Genomic DNA, 17,480 nt, shown 5'->3' on the forward strand with positions numbered 1-17,480 from the left:
CAGAGTGGGGACTGAGAAGCAGCCATGAATAGGAGAACCTACACCAAGAGAGCAAAGCCACCTTCTTCCTCACAAGAAGGAAAATCCAAGCCATTGACAGACTGTTTAATCTGCAAGAGTATTTTGATGACTTACTGCAGCAGTCTGAGAACTTCCAGCTGATGCAATAGAGAATATTTACACAATTTCAGGCCAGCGATGCAGAGGGAATGTGCTGTGGAGGGGCCGCTGTATTGCAAAATATGCAGATGGAGAAAGGGAGCAAGTCAGCAAGAGGGTGGGGACATCACAGGAGCAAGTTCTGCTGGTGAGTTCCTTCTGTGCGATAAGTTTTGCTCTGAGAAGGCTGCTGAGCATATGGTGGAACATGGGATCAAATGACTAATCCTGAACTTTCCTATATCAAAATAGAAATTTCATTTTGTTTGCACAAAAATACATTTTCCAGTGCACGTGGATGGGGAGACATCTGGAGAAAAGAGCAGGTGAGTCACTTTATACATGTGGGTTCTGCTCCCACCTTCCCTGTATGGGAATTTGTGCCATTGCTTTGGTATGGTCCAACTCTTAGAAAGAAAGGTTTGGAGGAGAGCTGAGTCTGTGTTTCTGCTGGTTCAACCAGCTGTGTACTCCTGGTTCATTGCAGGTCTCCTTAGGTCACCATGGCGAAAGGAAAGCCTGGTTTGTGTGTAGCAAGCCCTCCATGGGTGATTTCAGAGCCGGTGGTGTGATTGTTTTCAATTCACTAAAGAGATGGGAGGAAAACTTTGACATGCAAAGTCAAAGTAAGATAGCACTTCACCTCACCAGGGTGGGCTGATTTGTTTAATGAAGAATGAGTGGTTTGGGACTAAGAAGAGAGGTTTGGGGGTTTGAAACTTTCTTTGGTAGTTTTGCTTTTAGAAGTGATTGCCTTAGGTTCTTTTAGGAAGTTGCACCGCATCCGTGCTGACTGGAAGCTAGCCAACGGTATTCCAATCTAAAAAAAGGGCAAGAGGGAAGACCCAGGGAACTACAGAGCTGTAGTCCAACCTCAGTTCCTGGAAAAATTAATGGAGAAGATTATACTGAGTACTATTGAAAGGCATTTAAAGAATAATGCAATCATCAGGCACAATCAACATGGGCTTACAAAGGGAAAGTCCTGCAACTAATTTGATATCCTTCTACAATAACAAGCGGATGAAGGGAAGGTGGTGGATGTTGTTTTTCTGGATTTTAGTAAGGCTTTTGATACTGTCCCTCACAGCATCCTTCTGGACAAGCTGTCCAACTGCGGGATAAGCACAATGTGCTGGGTGAAAAACTGGCTGAAGGGCAGAACTCAAGAGGTTGTAGTGAATGGGGCTACATCTGGCTGGTGACCGGTCACCGGCGGTGTTCCTCAGGGCTCAATCTTAGGGCCAGTGCTCTTCAGTGTTTTGATCCCTGATCTGGATGCAGGAGTTGAATGCCTCATTAGCAAGCTTGCTGACAATACCAAACTGGGAGGTGCTGTTGACTGCCTTGAGGGATAAGAGGCCTTGCAGAAGGCTCTAGATAAATGGGACCACTGGACAATCAGCAGCAGCATGAAACTGAGCCAGTCCAGTTGCCAGATTCTGCATCTGGGAGGGCGTAACGCCGGGCACAAGTCTAAACGGGAAGAGGAGCAGCTGGAGAGCAACGCTGCAGAAAGGGGTCTGGGGGTGCTGGTGGGCAGCAGGGTCCGCAGGAGCCAGCAGCGTGCCCTGGCACCAAGAGGGCAAACCGCATCCTGGGGGGGCATCAAACACAGTGGAGCCAGCCGGGCAAGAGAGGGGATTGTCCTGCTGTTTTCAGCGTTGGTGCAGCCTCACCCGAAGCACTCTGTGCAGTGCTGGGCCCCACAATGTGAAGGTCCTTGAATGCATCCAGAGGAGGGCAACCAAGCTGGTGATAGGGCTGGAAGGCATGTCCTCTGAGGAGCGGCTGAGCACTCTGGGTTGGTCTTGTTTGGAGAGAAGGAGGCTGAGGGGCAAGCTCATTGCTCTCTGCAGCTTCCCAAAAAGGGGACGTGGAAAGGGAGGCGCTGAGCTCTTCTCCCTGTGATCCATGGACAAGATACATGGGAACAGTTCAAAGCTGCACCAGGGGAGGTTCAGACTGGACATTAGGAAGCATTTCTTTACCCAGAGGGTGGTCAAACACTGAAATGGGCTTCTTCAAGAGGTGGTCGATGCCCCATGCCTGTCAGCGTTTAAGAGGCATTTGGACAATGCCCTTAATAACATGCTTTAACTTGGTCAGTCCTGAAGTAGTCAGGGAGTTGGACTAGATCATCATTGTAGGGGTCCTTTCCAACTGAAAGAGGTCTGTTCTGTTCTGTCCTATTCTATTCTGTTCTATTCTATCCCTCCAGTCGCTGACAGTGCAGACACTTACTTATCTCACCGAGTAAGCTCTGGGAGCAGAGCAGAGCAGTAAGCTCTGGGACAGACTTCTGGAAATCCTGCAGATAAAAGAAGATAAAATGGATCAGAAAGGAATTATTCAGTGAGTCTGTGATGGCAAAGGGTGAGATCTGAGAGGTGTCCTGTTCCTTGTAGAGCCAGCGACGCCAGTAACTAGCAAGGCAGGAGGATATAAGATGGGTGAAAATCCTGGCTCATTGGAACCTGACAGCTAATAATTTTGTTTGTCCAACCCTATATCTGAGAGGCTACTACATAAATAATACAAGTCTATTCTAGGGCACAGGGGATTGAATCCAGTTTCTTAACCTACTGTGGAGTTCAGGAAGCACAAACTCAATGAACTGAAGGAATATGTACTTTGCAGTTCGTTTCTCTCATGCATAGCTGTGAAAAGTAGGAGGACTTGCAGTGAAAAGGAAGAAGACAGGCAAAGTTTTCACCCAGTCTGATGTATATTGGCTCCATCAACAGGTTAAAGCAGGGTGATGTAACAAGAAAGTGAATGTGTGATCAAGCTGGAATCAGTGGAACAAAATCCACAGAATGTTGTTTGCTAATCCTAAAAGCTTGGGTGACCACAGCAGCACTGCAAGGTTCCTGTAGCAAAAGCCCAGAATCTTTGCCAGTGGCCTTCACACAGCTTAACCTTGGGAGGGCTTACAGTGGCTTGGCTGGGCCACCTCAGGTGTCTCTTCACCACTCTGAACCTCGTGAAGATATTAGCATCTGTGCAAACAAATCTTCTATCAGAACGGAGGTTTTCTTTCATCTGTCTGTTGGAAATGACCTTGCAATGTTGTACCATGATCCAATTCCTCTTTAAGGTAATGTCTTCAGTTCATGACAGGCATTTATCTGGGTCCAAATGGCGGCCACTAGATGTGTATTTTATAATGTAATCCCAGTTGTGATGGCTTCTTTGACTTGACTTTAGGATTGTAAATGGAATAGCTTTTATTTGACTTGCAACATTGAAGAAAGGTCTTTCAGCACCTGCTGGTGTGCTAAGGTGACTTTATTCTTCTTTGGTTTCATCTAGTCTTGTATTTTCTTTGCAAATTCCTGGGAACAAGAATCATTTTCAGACCTTGTATCTGTCAAAGCACAGTAACAGTAGAAAAATGGCACCTTCATAATCAGGCAATAATCCTCCTAATGATAAGAACTGTTGGATTGCTGGTGCCTTCTAGCACTCCAGAGTGGACGGTATGCCTGGGTAGCCCCCTTGTTCTTTTGTTCTAAGGAATATGGGAACAATAGTAAACAAATAAACAGTTAAAGAACAGTACACTGCTCCAGGCCTTGCAGCCAGTAGGTAATGGAGCAGAACTGGCCCTTTATTTACCTCTTTGGAGTACTATTTGTGAAGACAGCGGAGCAGGTTAACCCCATCAGCGGAGTTTGACAAGACTACTTGAAAGTCCTGTTATGCTTCAAAGGAACGTCAGTAAAGCATTATCCTCAGGCTCCACAGAAGGCAAATGAATTATGGTCCTTTCTGCAGAAACAGGCGTTTCCGCTTGGTGTCATGGGGAAAGTGGTTCTGGGTCTGTCCATCTAGGAAGCGTGTCAGGAGGCTTGGTCTTGTTTGGAACAGTTTGTGTACAGGAACTGGTTTTAATGCCAGGTGATAAAAATTCATTCCTGTCCAAACTCCTAAGAACAAGCCTGGGCGGCTGTGGAGCCCCTTCTGGCTGCCCAAGCCACTCCTCGGTGCAGGCTGGGTGCTAGAGAGGCCAGAGCTTCTCCAGAGACACCACAGCAGTCGTGACAAGACCCTGGCAGCCCTTTAGATGCCTTTCCCCGGGGTCTGCTCCTTGCAGAGGGGCAGAGGAGCTCATTAATCAATTCTAAATAAACCTGCACAGGGCCCCAGGGAAATGACCTAAAAATGAAGGCAAAGTGTCGGGTGCTGCAGCTTATGTTTCCCTCCTGTGCTTCTTCCTGCCCAGCGTAGGCAGAGCCGTGCCTCGGGGACCGAGCAGCCGGGCCGACCATGAGTGAGCAGAGTCACGTCAACAGCCTGTTCCTCAACGAGGACGCAGCCAAGCGGCTCAACGCCGAGAGCCGGGTGCAGCGCTTTCGGCAGGCGGTGCAGAAGCGCGCAGCTCGGGCCAAGAAGCGGATGCACAGCATCACTGCCGACAGTGCTAAAAGCTTCTTCAGGAGAAATGCCTTTGTCCTCTTCACCATTGCTGCAGTCTTACTAGGTACGCTGGTGGCAACACAGAGCACCATTTATAAATGTGGGGAAAAGTTTGTTTATTCTGCAAAGATTTTATTTTATCATAACGATTTGACTCGGGAGGTGAAGCTGATGAACTGACAGCTCAAAATGCTGTCCAAATCAGAAGTACCTTTGTGTGCAAGGACAACAGGCCTTGCAGAGGGCATGTGTGAGGGAGTCCTTGTTGATCCTTTCTGGCTGCAGCTTAGGAACAGGCTGCAGCAGAAAGGGTTTGATGATCCAGCTCTACCAATCCTCATGAAAAATCATCCAAGTTTGTTCAAAGGCTTCTTGTGAGTGCAGTTACAGGGCACAAAGGCTCTTCAGGTTCAGCCCACAGCTTTAGTCTGACAGTACCAGAAGGGGGAATTGATGCAAAGGGCTGTGATACAACGCAAACTAAATCTTCCCAGCAGATAGTGGCCTGTCCCTAGCTGTCGACCCAGGCTATATGTCTCTAACTCAGTGCTGAGCACAGCTTTAAGAGGTGGGTGGACAAAGTCTCTGAACTGTGTAGTCACACTTAGGTTAGGCTGGGAGATCATTTCTCTGGTCACAGCATTTTTGTGTTCGGGAGCTTCCTGGGAACAGACCCCAGAGAAGCAGCAGACAGAGCAACAAGGAGACCTGTGGTTTAGTACGAGGCTTCGGTGCATATAAATATGTCAGAGGGAGAGAGAGCGCATGCAGTAAAAACTGGATCACAGCCTTTTAGAAAGAAAAAAGAGCATTTGCTCCTTTGGGAAGAGGAGGAGCTGAAAGGAGACGAGAGAGAAAAGCCACACTGTAGGACTGAGACAGACCACTGGATCACACTGTCCCATTTCCATTCTCATCCCTTGCTGATCCACAGGGATTATCCTGGCGTTTTCCCTCCGGCCCTACCAGCTGACCTATCGCCAGATCAAGTATTTCTCCTTCCCCGGCGAGCTGCTGATGCGTATGCTTCAGATGTTGGTTCTTCCTCTCATTGTCTCTAGCTTGATTACAGGTGAGAAATGCTTTCTGCTGCTTTCAGCCAAAGCAATAATCAGCAAAGACGGATGCTAGCTGTTGTTGGGAGTGCCCCAGCTGGAGGTGCTTGGATTACCTTGGCCAATAGTGATGAGCCTGAACCTACAGCTGTAGTGAAGATGATTCACACTCATACTCCCGCTGGCTCAGTAGTGGGGAAGAGAAACAGAAGGCCTTGTGCTTTCTCAGAAGACTAGGGAGGACACAATGTGGTGTTTCCAATGCCCGACACTTGAACACTAACAAGGATTTCATCCTACGTAACCTCAGACAACAAGTTTGTTGCGTAAGTCAGCTTCAGGTTTCCTCCAGGCTAGGGAGGGTTAATTCATGTCAGTCCAAAAGAGCTGGAGTTGATCACTGGCTGCAGAGCTTGTTTCATCCAAGTCCTCATAGAACACATGCCAGCCAGCCAAGCTTTCAGAAAGTGAAAGGGACTGCAAGGCACTCCACCTGCTGAAACATCCCACCATTAGGGACTTAAAGGCCCAATTTACTGAGGGGATTATTTCCCTTCTGAGAGCTTTAGGAAGAAATTTTTATATTCCCAAATGCAGCCTAAGACCCAGCAGTGGTGTGCTTCTTCATAACCACAAGCCACATTCTCCCATGCCAACATCACCTTGGAGCTCCAAAGTCTGCCCCTTGTATGCTGTGCTTCCTAGAGACCCCAGCTCCCCATCCAACTCAGGCAGGTGGCCTGCACACTTTGAATCTTCCTTGGGCTTCCCCCTTCCCTCTAAGACAATAGACCTTCTCACCTTGTCTCTCTGTGTGATGCCCCAGGAATGGCCTCGCTGGATGGCAGAGCCTCAGGGAAGATGGGGATGCGGGCTGTCGTCTACTACATGGTGACCACAATCATAGCAGTCTTCATTGGCATCCTCATGGTGATCATCATCCACCCAGGAAAAGGATCTAAGGACAAGCTTCACCGAGAAGGCAGAATTGAGCAGGTGCAGACCACAGATGCCTTCATGGACTTGGTGAGGTAGGTGAACAAGATGGTCTCATTTTGAGACCATAACAGTGTGATTACATTCCTCCACGGAATGTACTTTTGAAGTGTCACACCTTTCGGCATACGCACTTAGGGAAAGAGGTTTATGCCCGAGTCTTGCCCAGCCCACTGCTTCTAGTTCAGTCTAGCTAACTGGCTTTGCTGCTCTGAGACTGAATACTTGGCCTGGAGCTCTGGAGTCCAGCCTTTCTGTTAGAGGTATTCATGCGAGAGGCCAAGGTGTGATCAGCAAAACAAGTAATGACAACTATCAATGACTGCATGCCCTCCAGAAATTCACCCAGCAAAGGCTACTCCAAATATCCATCTTCACTGACCCAAGGAAATCGAGGCAGTGGTTCCTGAGACATTGTCTCTCCCTCCCTTGCTGTGACCTTACACGGTGAATTGCAAAGCTGTACCATCTCAAGTGGTATGAAGCTGTTTCTGATGTACAAGATAACAGAGAGCTCAAATGACAGTGTAGAGATGAGGATGAGAGCAAGGCAGTATATTAAAAATTGTAATATGGTATTGTTTCAAGGCTCGGCTGGGTTTGATGATGCTTTTGCAATGGACCCATATCCCAGTGTTGTATGTGTGTAGTCTCTTTCCATATACCTGAAATACAACCTTCTGGACTCTGGAAAGATGCAGCGGGAGTCTGAAAAGATGCAGGAGGGTGCGTGACTCCAGATCAGCATATTCTCATCTTCTGTCAGTCAGACAGAAAGGGCCCATCTGCTCTGTAGCCTGAGCTAGAATTGTGAGAGTTGTGTCCTGAGATACTGCTCCAGCACAGAGGTGTTGGCCAGGAAGCCCATGTTTTCTTGCTAGTCAAACAGGACAGTAACTCTTTCTTTGTTTTATCTACTGCAGGAATATGTTCCCACCCAACCTGGTAGAAGCCTGCTTCAAACAGGTATGAAATCCCACTTGGCCTATCACTTCCCTTTGCACCTTGTGCCCTAGACCATGGTCCAACCTATTTCTCTGAGGGATGGAATAGCAATTGCTTTATACTGCCTTCACACTTTCCCAAGTCTGACTGCTCCAGGAGGCATTGTAGTCATTAGTCTGTATTATAGCATCCCCCACACAAGCTTTTCAAGCTGTCTGGAAATGGGGGCTTCAACCTCCATCCCATCCCACACTCAGAGGTAGGAGGGGTTCGTGTGATCTCAGGTAGCAGGCTTGGACTGGCAGTGAAATGGGAGCAGATTCTCCACGGCTTTCTGTCTTCTATAGTGCTACTGCCTTTGGAAGCAGTATAAAGGGTTATCAGAGAAGCCAGAATATCTCGGTCCTAGGGATACGTGATGCTCCAATGGTCTCTTTTGACCATCAGCTCTATGAACTTTTTGATGAAAATACTAAGCTAGGCAGCTTGCGAACAGGCAAGGCAAGTTTCCCGCACAGGTCAGCAGTGAACTTGCAGTACTCTCCTTTCTTTAGGAAGGGATGCAAGAGCCTCACATGTTGTCCTGAACTGAACCAGGGCCTGTGAGTGATCTGACAATCTGTGTCTTTTCAGTACAAGACGCAGTACAGCACCAGGGTCTTCACCAGAACCGTGCTCCGCAGCAGCAATGTCACAGCAGGTGTGACAACCACTCAGATCCCTGTGCCTGAGAACTTCACCGGCATCCTGGAGAACGTCACTCATGCCCTGGGGACCATCTCCGAGGTGCTGACCTTTGAAGAAGTCATTCCCATCCCGGGCTCAGCCAATGGGGTGAACGCGCTGGGGCTGGTAGTGTTCTCCATGTGCTTCGGTTTGGTGATCGGCAGCATGAAGCAGAAGGGACGGGCCCTGCGGGAGTTCTTTAACTGCCTCAACGAAGCCATCATGAGGCTGGTGGCCATTATCATCTGGTGAGGAGCACGGCCGGTTGGAGCAGGAGGTCTGCAGGTGCAGTTTCCACTGACCTGATGAGAAGTGGGGTAGTTTTAAGGATGACACGCACAGGAAAAACAGATGGGCAGAGCTCTCCTTTCGCTCCATCAGGCTGGAGGGAAAAGTCTGGATGGGATATTTGTTCACATTTCATTTCCTGTTTTTTGTTTTTACCTTAGAAATATCAGGTACACCAGGACTTGCTTTCCTTGAGGCTGCTGGAAACATCCTTGGAAGACCAGAGAGCTGGAGTGGAAGATCTCTTAGCCTTACCAACAGGGGTAGGGTGTGAGGCTTTCCCACAACAAGCTTTCCTTCCAGCTATGTTCCAGGAGTCTGACTTAGCTATGACTACTGCCACTTTCCTGCTGCTCAGGGTGGCACCTGTATGCATTAGCTCTGAGGGTTGAGCTGAGTTGACAAGGTCAACTCAAAGTTACTGCTTTTCAGTTTGAGGTCTCCCAGATCCCAACTCCCCTAGATCTCAGCTGCTCGTTGCTTTCTCTGTAAGGCTGCCCATGCTACAGGGTCCAGATAAGCAAGGCATTGCTGAGATGAGTCTTCTCTAAAAGGCAGCATTTTACCAAATCTTGCTATTTTAAGCTCTTTACCCATCTAGGGCTCAAGGTCTAAGTAGGATTTTGTGGTAGGTACCACGACACAGGAGAGATGTGGAGCTGGCAGAATACCAAAACCACGACACGTGGAAATGTCTGACAGGGAAGGGATCTGTTAGCCCCACACCCTCTCCCATTTTAGATCACTCCAGCTTCTATTCCCTGGTCTTCTAGTCACAGTCTTTTATCTCAGAGCAACATCCTGGGGACAGGGGGACAGGCCTTGCACAGAAAGACACAAAGGAGAAGGACAACCCTGAGCTCATAGCAGAGTGTTGGGGAGCCCCAGCCCCTCTGGGACCTTTTCCTCCATGGATGAGCCAGAACTTGGGGCCTTGCTTTCCTAAGAAAAGATGAGCTGCCCGAGGGAACAGAAGGGAGAGCATGAGCACAGTGGAACAAGTAGACCTGCGCATTACTCCCAGAGACAATTTCAAGGTGCCTTCAACATCCCCTCCTTCAGCTCCCCCTTACAGTGAAGGAAGGCAGGGTGTTGATGTGTAGCACGCTGGTTACACATGGGAAATTGCTTGTGTGCATACAGTAGCTAGTGGCTGGAGAGACCTCCTGGCTTACAAAACCCTGCTGGTATAGGAGGCAAGACTGTCAGCTTCAGCCCAGCACTCCTTCCTGGAGCCACAGTCTACAGAGCATCTCCCAGGAGCTTGTTTTTCTTGGGGAGATCTGGTCACCAGCTGCAGCCAAGAATGTCTTCTAAGAGGAAGATCAGAGGAAATGAAATATTTGTGAAATCCTTTCCTGAAACTTTTCCAAACCTCCCAGGCTAAGTTGGAGTTTGGCATGTGGACCTCTGAGCCTTGTGCATGAATTGCATGTGAGCTCTTGAGCTGTAGAGGCCAACCTGAGAGGTGTGGCCGTGGAGCTGGGATTTTCCTTGGTCCAGTTATTTGTCCATGTTTAGTTTAGCGCCCATGATATTCTCCATGTCTGTGTCATGGCTTCCTTTCTGTGGAGCCTCACTGCTGCTCATGAGATGCATTGTTATGGAGGGGGATAAAAGCCATAATGGAAAGGATAGCAGTGTACCTCAAAATGGGGTTTTATATAAGCCATGGCTGCTTTCACAGATGTTAGTGTGCCAGCCCTTGCTACACCAGATATGGATTCCCTATATGTTCCTATTCCCTAAACATGAACATCTGAAGATAGCAAGGCTGATATCCCAGAGCCTATAGGACACTATTGCTTTTACTCCCTGATTCCCTGTTTCTCCTGTACTTCCCTGTGCCTCTCAGTAAAAAAAATACTCTGAAGACTCCTCTACATAACCTCCCCTATCAATTCTACAAGGAGTGTTGTGGAAACATGTGGGGAACCCAGAAGGAGGAGGAAACCTCCACTAATGCCCAAGCTGTGTGCACAAGAGTCCTGGGGTCCCCGACAGTGCAACAAGTGCTGGCTTTTGGTGAACAAGTCCCAGCTCTCTCCAGGTTTCCAGAAAAGAAACCAGCAGTAGCATCCAACGATTAGGCTCAGTGAGCACTCCTGATGTGCTGGCTTATTGGGGATTTGCCCAGGCAGCATGCATTAAAGCTGGTGTGAAAGTGTGGGTGCCAGTTCTGAGCATCGGCTTTATGTTTCTGCCACAGGTATGCTCCAGTTGGGATCATGTTTTTAATTGCTGGCAAAATCCTGGAGATGGATGACCTAGCAGTGATGGGAGGCCAGCTGGGGATGTACACGCTCACCGTCATCGTTGGACTCCTCATTCATGCCCTCTGCATCCTGCCGCTGCTCTACTTCATCGTCACTCACAGAAACCCCTGGGTATTCATTGCAGGGCTTCTGCAGGCCCTCATCACAGCCCTGGGCACCTCCTCAAGGTATGATGGCTATATGGGAGCAGGGTTGGGGCTAGTGTACATACTCTGGGCCTGCTTCTCAGCACTCCCTTGCCCTCAGCGCAGCACTGCACTCTCACAGTTTCTAGCACTAGCAATTTTTTTGCACCGGTCCAGCCAAACTCATTTGAGAGTGGAAAGATTCCCACTCCCCGGCTCAGGAGCCCTAATCACGTGGCCATCTCTAACCATCAGTGCATGACCCATGTTCCTCCTTACCAAACATGGTGGTGATTCTGCTTGCAGCACTGAAATGCTGAGCTCAGGACAAATATCAAATCCCACTGAACTGCAGCATTATTCCCCACGCCCATACCTCTCACACACACACGTACTCGTACACATCTGCACATTTCTCTCTCCCAAGCAGGCACGCTGTATGCAGCTTGCATTAAACCCACAGGAGGCCTGCGCAAAGGTTCAGTGACTCAGCCTGCCATGCAACACAGCTAAAGCAAGGGATTGTAGGTAGCTGTCGTTTCACTAAGCGCTGTGTTTCCTGCTATGTTCATTTGCTGGCAAGCACACAACAATCTCTCCCACGTGCATTCTCACATGGAAACACACTGCTTTTTTCCTGCTCATGTTCTCTTTCAGAAACAATTCTCTGGTTTCTCTGCAAGATATATTCTCACACCTGGGTCATTCTTGTCTCATGCACTGACGTGGGTTGAGAAAGGGCTCACGTTTTTTTTAATAACTGGAAAAGGAGTTTTGGTCTTGAGGCTCTGTCCTATGTACCCTGAATCCTCCAGCATCACCTTCTTTTGGTGTTATACCAGCATCATCAGCCTCAGGGCTACACATCCCCTGCCCCATCCCCCTGAGGAAAGCCATGTCTGAAGGTGCAACTGCAGCATGCACCATATCTGAGGAAGCGTTGCTTAGACTGTTCTTTCTCCTAGCAGCTTCTGGCCTCTGGCTCACATAGCAGGGTGAAAAAGCAGGTGGGTGAGGTCAAAATCCAGGCAAAGGCTTAGTCCCACTTCCAAAGTCACCATATACCCAATTCACGTTGTTTTGTGAATTCCTTTCAGCTCAGCGACTCTGCCCATCACCTTCAGGTGCCTGGAAGAAAACAATGGTGTGGACAGGCGCATCACGAGGTTTGTTCTGCCTGTGGGAGCTACAATTAACATGGATGGCACTGCTCTGTATGAGGCCCTTGCAGCCATCTTCATTGCACAAGTCAACAACTATGAACTTGACTTCGGGCAGATCATCACAATAAGGTGACTTTTAAAAGAATTATGGGACTACAGGAAGGGCTTCAGTTTTGTTGACTTATCTGAGGTGTGGTCAGGTTCCTCTTTTGCTCAGAAGATACAATGAGAAAAAAAAAAGTATGGAAAAGAAGGGTATACTACACCTCCAGGTGTAGAAGCACATAAGATTTGGGCGCCATGTCTTTGAGGCTCCACTTGAGCCCTTCTTACATTTCCAGGTCTGAGCCATCCCTTAGCTAGAGCTGCTGTGTGCAGTCTGTTATGGATGGGTGCCTGGCAGGGGGAAGCCTGGCTGCTGTGGTGATGTCCCACATGTCACCATCCTGCTCGGTGACCAGGGCAGAAAGGCTGCCAAGATGTTTTGTAGATGATGAGTCTGAACTACCTCCTGATGTTTTTGCAGATGTGACTACCTCTTTTCTTCCCTTTGCTGATAGCTGTGCTTTCCTGTTCCCTTCAGCATCACTGCCACGGCAGCCAGCATTGGAGCCGCAGGTATTCCCCAGGCAGGACTGGTGACTATGGTTATAGTGTTGACATCAGTGGGGCTGCCTACTGAAGACATTACGCTGATCATCGCTGTGGACTGGTTTCTGTAAGTCCTCTGCCCAGCAGCACGCACTGCTCTGTGCTCCCTGCCAGTGCTTACAGAGCTGGTCTGTACTCCCAATGCCTCTGCTATAAGCAGTCTTAGTAACCTCTATCATTAAGCTTAAAACACACCTGTTTCCATGAGACTTCTGCACAGCAGCCCTCTCTGCCCATGCTGGAGACTTCACCATGTAATTCAGTGACCCAAGGTGTCAGAGGTCACCTGCAGATCAGCCCAGTCACCAAGCAGAATCTCCTTAGTTTGCTTTATCTTAAAAGGCACCCAGAAACTTTCTCTAGACTGACAGGGACATGTTGTGCCAATAATAAGTAAATTCACACTGCAGAGTGATGGTTCTGCGCTACCAAGCACGGGAAGTGGGATGAGACTGGGCTGTACGAAGTTGAGGAGTGTTTAGATGGGAGCGGCTAGTCAGCTACATTGCTCCATTTCACCTTTCTTTCCCTTTTAAACCTTGGGACAAGTGCTTTCACAGGAGTGCTCTTAGGAACTAGACTGAAGAATGTATTTGTGCACAGTCCTCATTCTCTCAGTCTTCTCAAACACAAGAAAATCCTGACTCAGGGACACACTCTCCGTGTTTCCTCTGTTCTTCTGTATCTTGTATTGCTGGTTTGTAGCCAAAGCAGCCAAAGTCTGCTCCCAGCCACGGCTGAGCAGTTGGAAACAGAGTCTTGCCCAACACCTCCACTTCTCCTGTGAACTGTGCGTAAGAACAGACTTGGCTGGAAAAGGCTCTGCCTCCTAAGACGCCAGGTTACCTCTGTACTGACCCAGAAAGGTTGGTTTCAATCAGGTACCAAAAATCTTATCTGTTGTTACCACTGAAGGATATGATGGGTTGCTGGACTGGTGATAGCTTCAGCTCTTACATACAGCTGTGGTTGTGGAGAATATTTCATTGCAAAGGGTGTTTTAGATGTGCCATTTTGCACAAAGAATCTGGTGCCTTGTCTTAGTGTATACTGTCCATGCTGAGGAAATCTTGACTCCACAGCAGCACTAAGTCATAGAATTTCTGCACTTTTTGTAAAACAAAATGCAACTCAAAGTGTAACAGGTGTGGCGAGGCTCATCTAAGTCTGCAGAAAGGCTGTAGCAGCTATTTGGAAAGGAAACTGTCCATGTGGAACCACAATAACGTTTCCCTCATTTTGTGGCAAGTCCAAAACTTTTCAGTGAGAAACTGAGAATGCAATAGAGCAGGAATGAATGTGAAGCCTGTGCTCAGGGTTATCAATCAAGGAAGGCTCTCTGAGAGTCATTTTCCTGTCAGTGTCGAAGTGCCAATTATTAGAGTGACTTGAAAAGTAGAAAAAGTTTCATTGAAGATGTTTCTCGAAATAGTCTTAATCCCCTTATATTCTTAGTTACTAAGAAGCTACATTTCATCTTTCTCTCTGATTTTTCAGGGACCGCCTTAGAACGACCACCAATGTCCTGGGGGATTCTCTGGGGGCTGGCATCGTGGAGCATCTCTCCCGGCATGAGCTGGATGCACAGGACTGCGAACTTGGTAATTCTGTGATAGAGGAGAAAGAGAAGCTCTCCCACCTGGTTTGCCCACAGAAAGACACCCACAGGCACCCCGGGAGTGAGACAGCACTGTGAAATCGGGCAGCAGAGTGCAGATTAATGCTGTAAAAAGCCAAGACTTGAAACAGAAATCCATAGTGGAGGACAGAGAAAGATCCACTCTCCAAGATGCACACTTTTCTCCTTCCTTTGCCACATGCAGTCTTCCCTGATCCCAATTCTCCCCTATCTCTTTCTGACTGGCATTAAAGAGGAGAAAATTAAACTGCAAAGAAAGTTTTATTCCACAAAAGCCTGATTTAGTCATTCTTATGGGGTCCAAATGTTAGGCCCGAGTAAAGAAGACCCAGTGAACGAGCTGGACTAGGAGCTCCTTCGTTTCTGAGCTAAAGTACGAGCACAGCTAAGTGGCAAGGTGGGCTGGGGACACCACCACCTATGGACTGGCACCACAATGTTGCCATGATGACTCCACCCTTCAGGATACAGCTGCAAAGCTTTCACTTGGTCAGTGCCTTCCCCTAAGCACATAAAGATTTTAGCTTTGGCCATTTGGAGATCTCTGGGGAACCCCAGCACTCCTGTTCAGCTCTTCACTGGCAAGAGTGTTTATGATGAACACAGTGTCCTCCTTGCTCACCATCCTGGTGTTTCCACAGATATGAGGGTGATGCTTCCTGAGAGCTTCTCACTCCTCCGGCAACCCTTCTGGCTGCAGATACTAGAGTCACCCACCTCCTGAAGGAATGTGGGACCACACAGAGGGCACAGGGCTTCTGTGCTGGCTGGTAGCACAAATAGAGGTCAATAGGCTTTTCATTAGTGGAAGCTGCTAAAGGATTGTGAAAACAGCGAAAAATTAAAGAATTTATTATATCCATTATTCAGACTTTGAAACAGCTCTCCCCTGTACCAAGCTCTTTCCAAACACCAATGAACTTCATTTCTCTTTAGCAAGCTGTTCTCTTCTTGGTGAAACCAGAAGGGGAAATGCCAAGTTTAAGAACAGTTTGCTCACCTGAGCTGGGTGGTACCTCCATGCCAGGAATGAGTCCCTGCCACCCCAGATTTGCTCAAAAAAAACAGTTTCATTCCTCATCATGACTCTTAAGGAAACTGTTCCTTTGCTCATCTTTGGCTATTTTCAGAAGTTACTTCCTTTCAGTCACAATTGCTCCAGGATGTGCTTCAAAATATCTGTCTTTCTACAGCTCCTTAACTTTTCCAGGCAGTACCCAATCACTTCTCAGCACTTGTACAAGTTTGCCAGGCCCCAAACTTCTAAATTCAGGATAAATTTCTCAGTTCCTACCAAATGGAGCTCAGCTTCTGTTTAACACACTTGGACATAAGCCCACGCAACACCCAAAACATCTCAGAGGCTCAAGCAAGAAGTAGGGACCTCCTTCATCCATGATCTATCCCCCTTCCCTGGCATGCCCAGGAACACAGCCTGTATCTCTCACTCCAGTGAACAGGACCAGCAGGGCTTGCTCTGTAATATCCAGGTCCGTGAACGTCCAGAAAATTAATGTCTAGATATAACCAGGAAGATGGAAAGGATCCACAGTTTTGGGGCTACTACGGTGTAGCTGTCCTGCTTTAGAAATGGCTGAGCCCAGAAGCAGCAGGAGGCAGCTTCCTGATGCGCAGCCAAACTATCTAAACTGGGCAGCTTTTACTTGAGGTCTTCTCATTATTCCAAACCCCATATACCACTTAAACCCCTCTACCCTGGCTTTCCACACTGATCCTTTTCATCCAGATGCCCCAGCCTTGCACTCAGAGGTGCACCTAAGTGGACCTCAGGCAGGAAGATCTGAGAGGCATCAGCTGGCATAAACTTTGCCAACTACAACAACACAACTGCCTGTGCTTAGCTCCCCAGCACTAACAAAGCTTCCTAAAACACATTTCTTGAGATATCCAAAGCCAGATCCTGAGGCTCTTTTTGGTCCTTCAGGAATTGCAGGATTATATATTGGTGCTGCCACATTCCACATCCTATAGGCAGAGTATTCTATTTTTACGGGCTAGATGATTGTCGGGAATCTGAGATAAATGGACAAATGCATCTCTTTCACAGAAAAGCCGATAACAGAGCAGGGTAAACAGAAGTGTATTGTAGCTCCATTTAGCAGTAGCTGGCCCCAGACCCTAAGGCAGCAGGCTGTTTCCTGGCTGTGGGAGACAGCTTGCTTATTCTGACAAGAGTTCTGCTCTAGCAGGGGGCAAGCGAGCAGGATAACAAATTATTATCCCCCTCTTTACAGCTTTTTTTAAACTTGTATGAATACTATTATAATGTATGCTCTTCTCCTTTCTAGACTAAACAGACCCAGTATACCCTCACAGGTAATAATCGTTCACGTTCCTCTCCTCTGGACTTTTTCCTCGCTGTTCCACATCTTCCTTAAAGTAGCATAACTAAAAGTTGACACAACAATCCAACTGAAGATTTATTAGTGCTGTGCACTGAGGAAAGAATATTTCATGTACATTAAGATTTAGATCTTAGACTCGGGTTACCATAGTTTAATAGCATGCTATGCATCAGCTGATCAGGATAACTGTCCATGACGCATACATACAGCAAATTCAAGTCTGTTCATCTTATCTTAAATCTTGGTGAGGTTAGACTCTTACTTTGATGAGATGGCTGTATCTAAAGACTGGATCTTAATCAAAGAGTTTTAAGATGCACTGCATTAGCTTGTATCTATAGTGGGCTAAGACAGCACTAGCTTATCATTAACACAGCTCAGCTGACATGAGTCTAAACCTTCATAAAGAACAGACCTGCTTATAAAATCCAACAAAGTGCTTTATTTTTTCACAACAGCATGATAGCATTGACTCCACTCCAGTGGTAATACGTGGTAATTCCTACATCATTTTAAACTGAACTGCTGCCTAGCTAGTAATTTCCCAGCCTGTGTTTGTGCATCTTCTTACCTAAGTATAGTAATTTATATTTGTCCATATTGAAGTGCATCTTGTTTTTCTTTTCTTTTTTTTCAGACTATTTGTCCAACTTTTCAAGAAAGCATTGA

General features: G+C 47.6%; 1 protein-coding gene across 1 annotated transcript; it reads left to right on the plus strand.

The window, feature by feature from the left end:
- Positions 1–357: 357 nt before the first annotated feature.
- On the plus strand, positions 358–17,480 carry LOC309681441 (excitatory amino acid transporter 4-like; the record flags this gene model as incomplete). Its single annotated transcript, XM_082495328.1, is given in 13 exon segments — positions 358–373; positions 376–485; positions 4,388–4,424; positions 4,427–4,645; positions 5,516–5,653; positions 6,463–6,667; positions 7,556–7,598; positions 8,211–8,551; positions 10,801–11,034; positions 12,090–12,284; positions 12,739–12,873; positions 14,304–14,407; positions 17,449–17,480. Coding segments are annotated over 13 exon segments (1,809 nt in total).

The sequence above is a fragment of the Vanellus vanellus genome (assembly GCF_965231255.1).
Source record: "Vanellus vanellus genome assembly, chromosome: 25".
Taxonomy (NCBI): Eukaryota; Metazoa; Chordata; class Aves; order Charadriiformes; family Charadriidae; genus Vanellus; species Vanellus vanellus.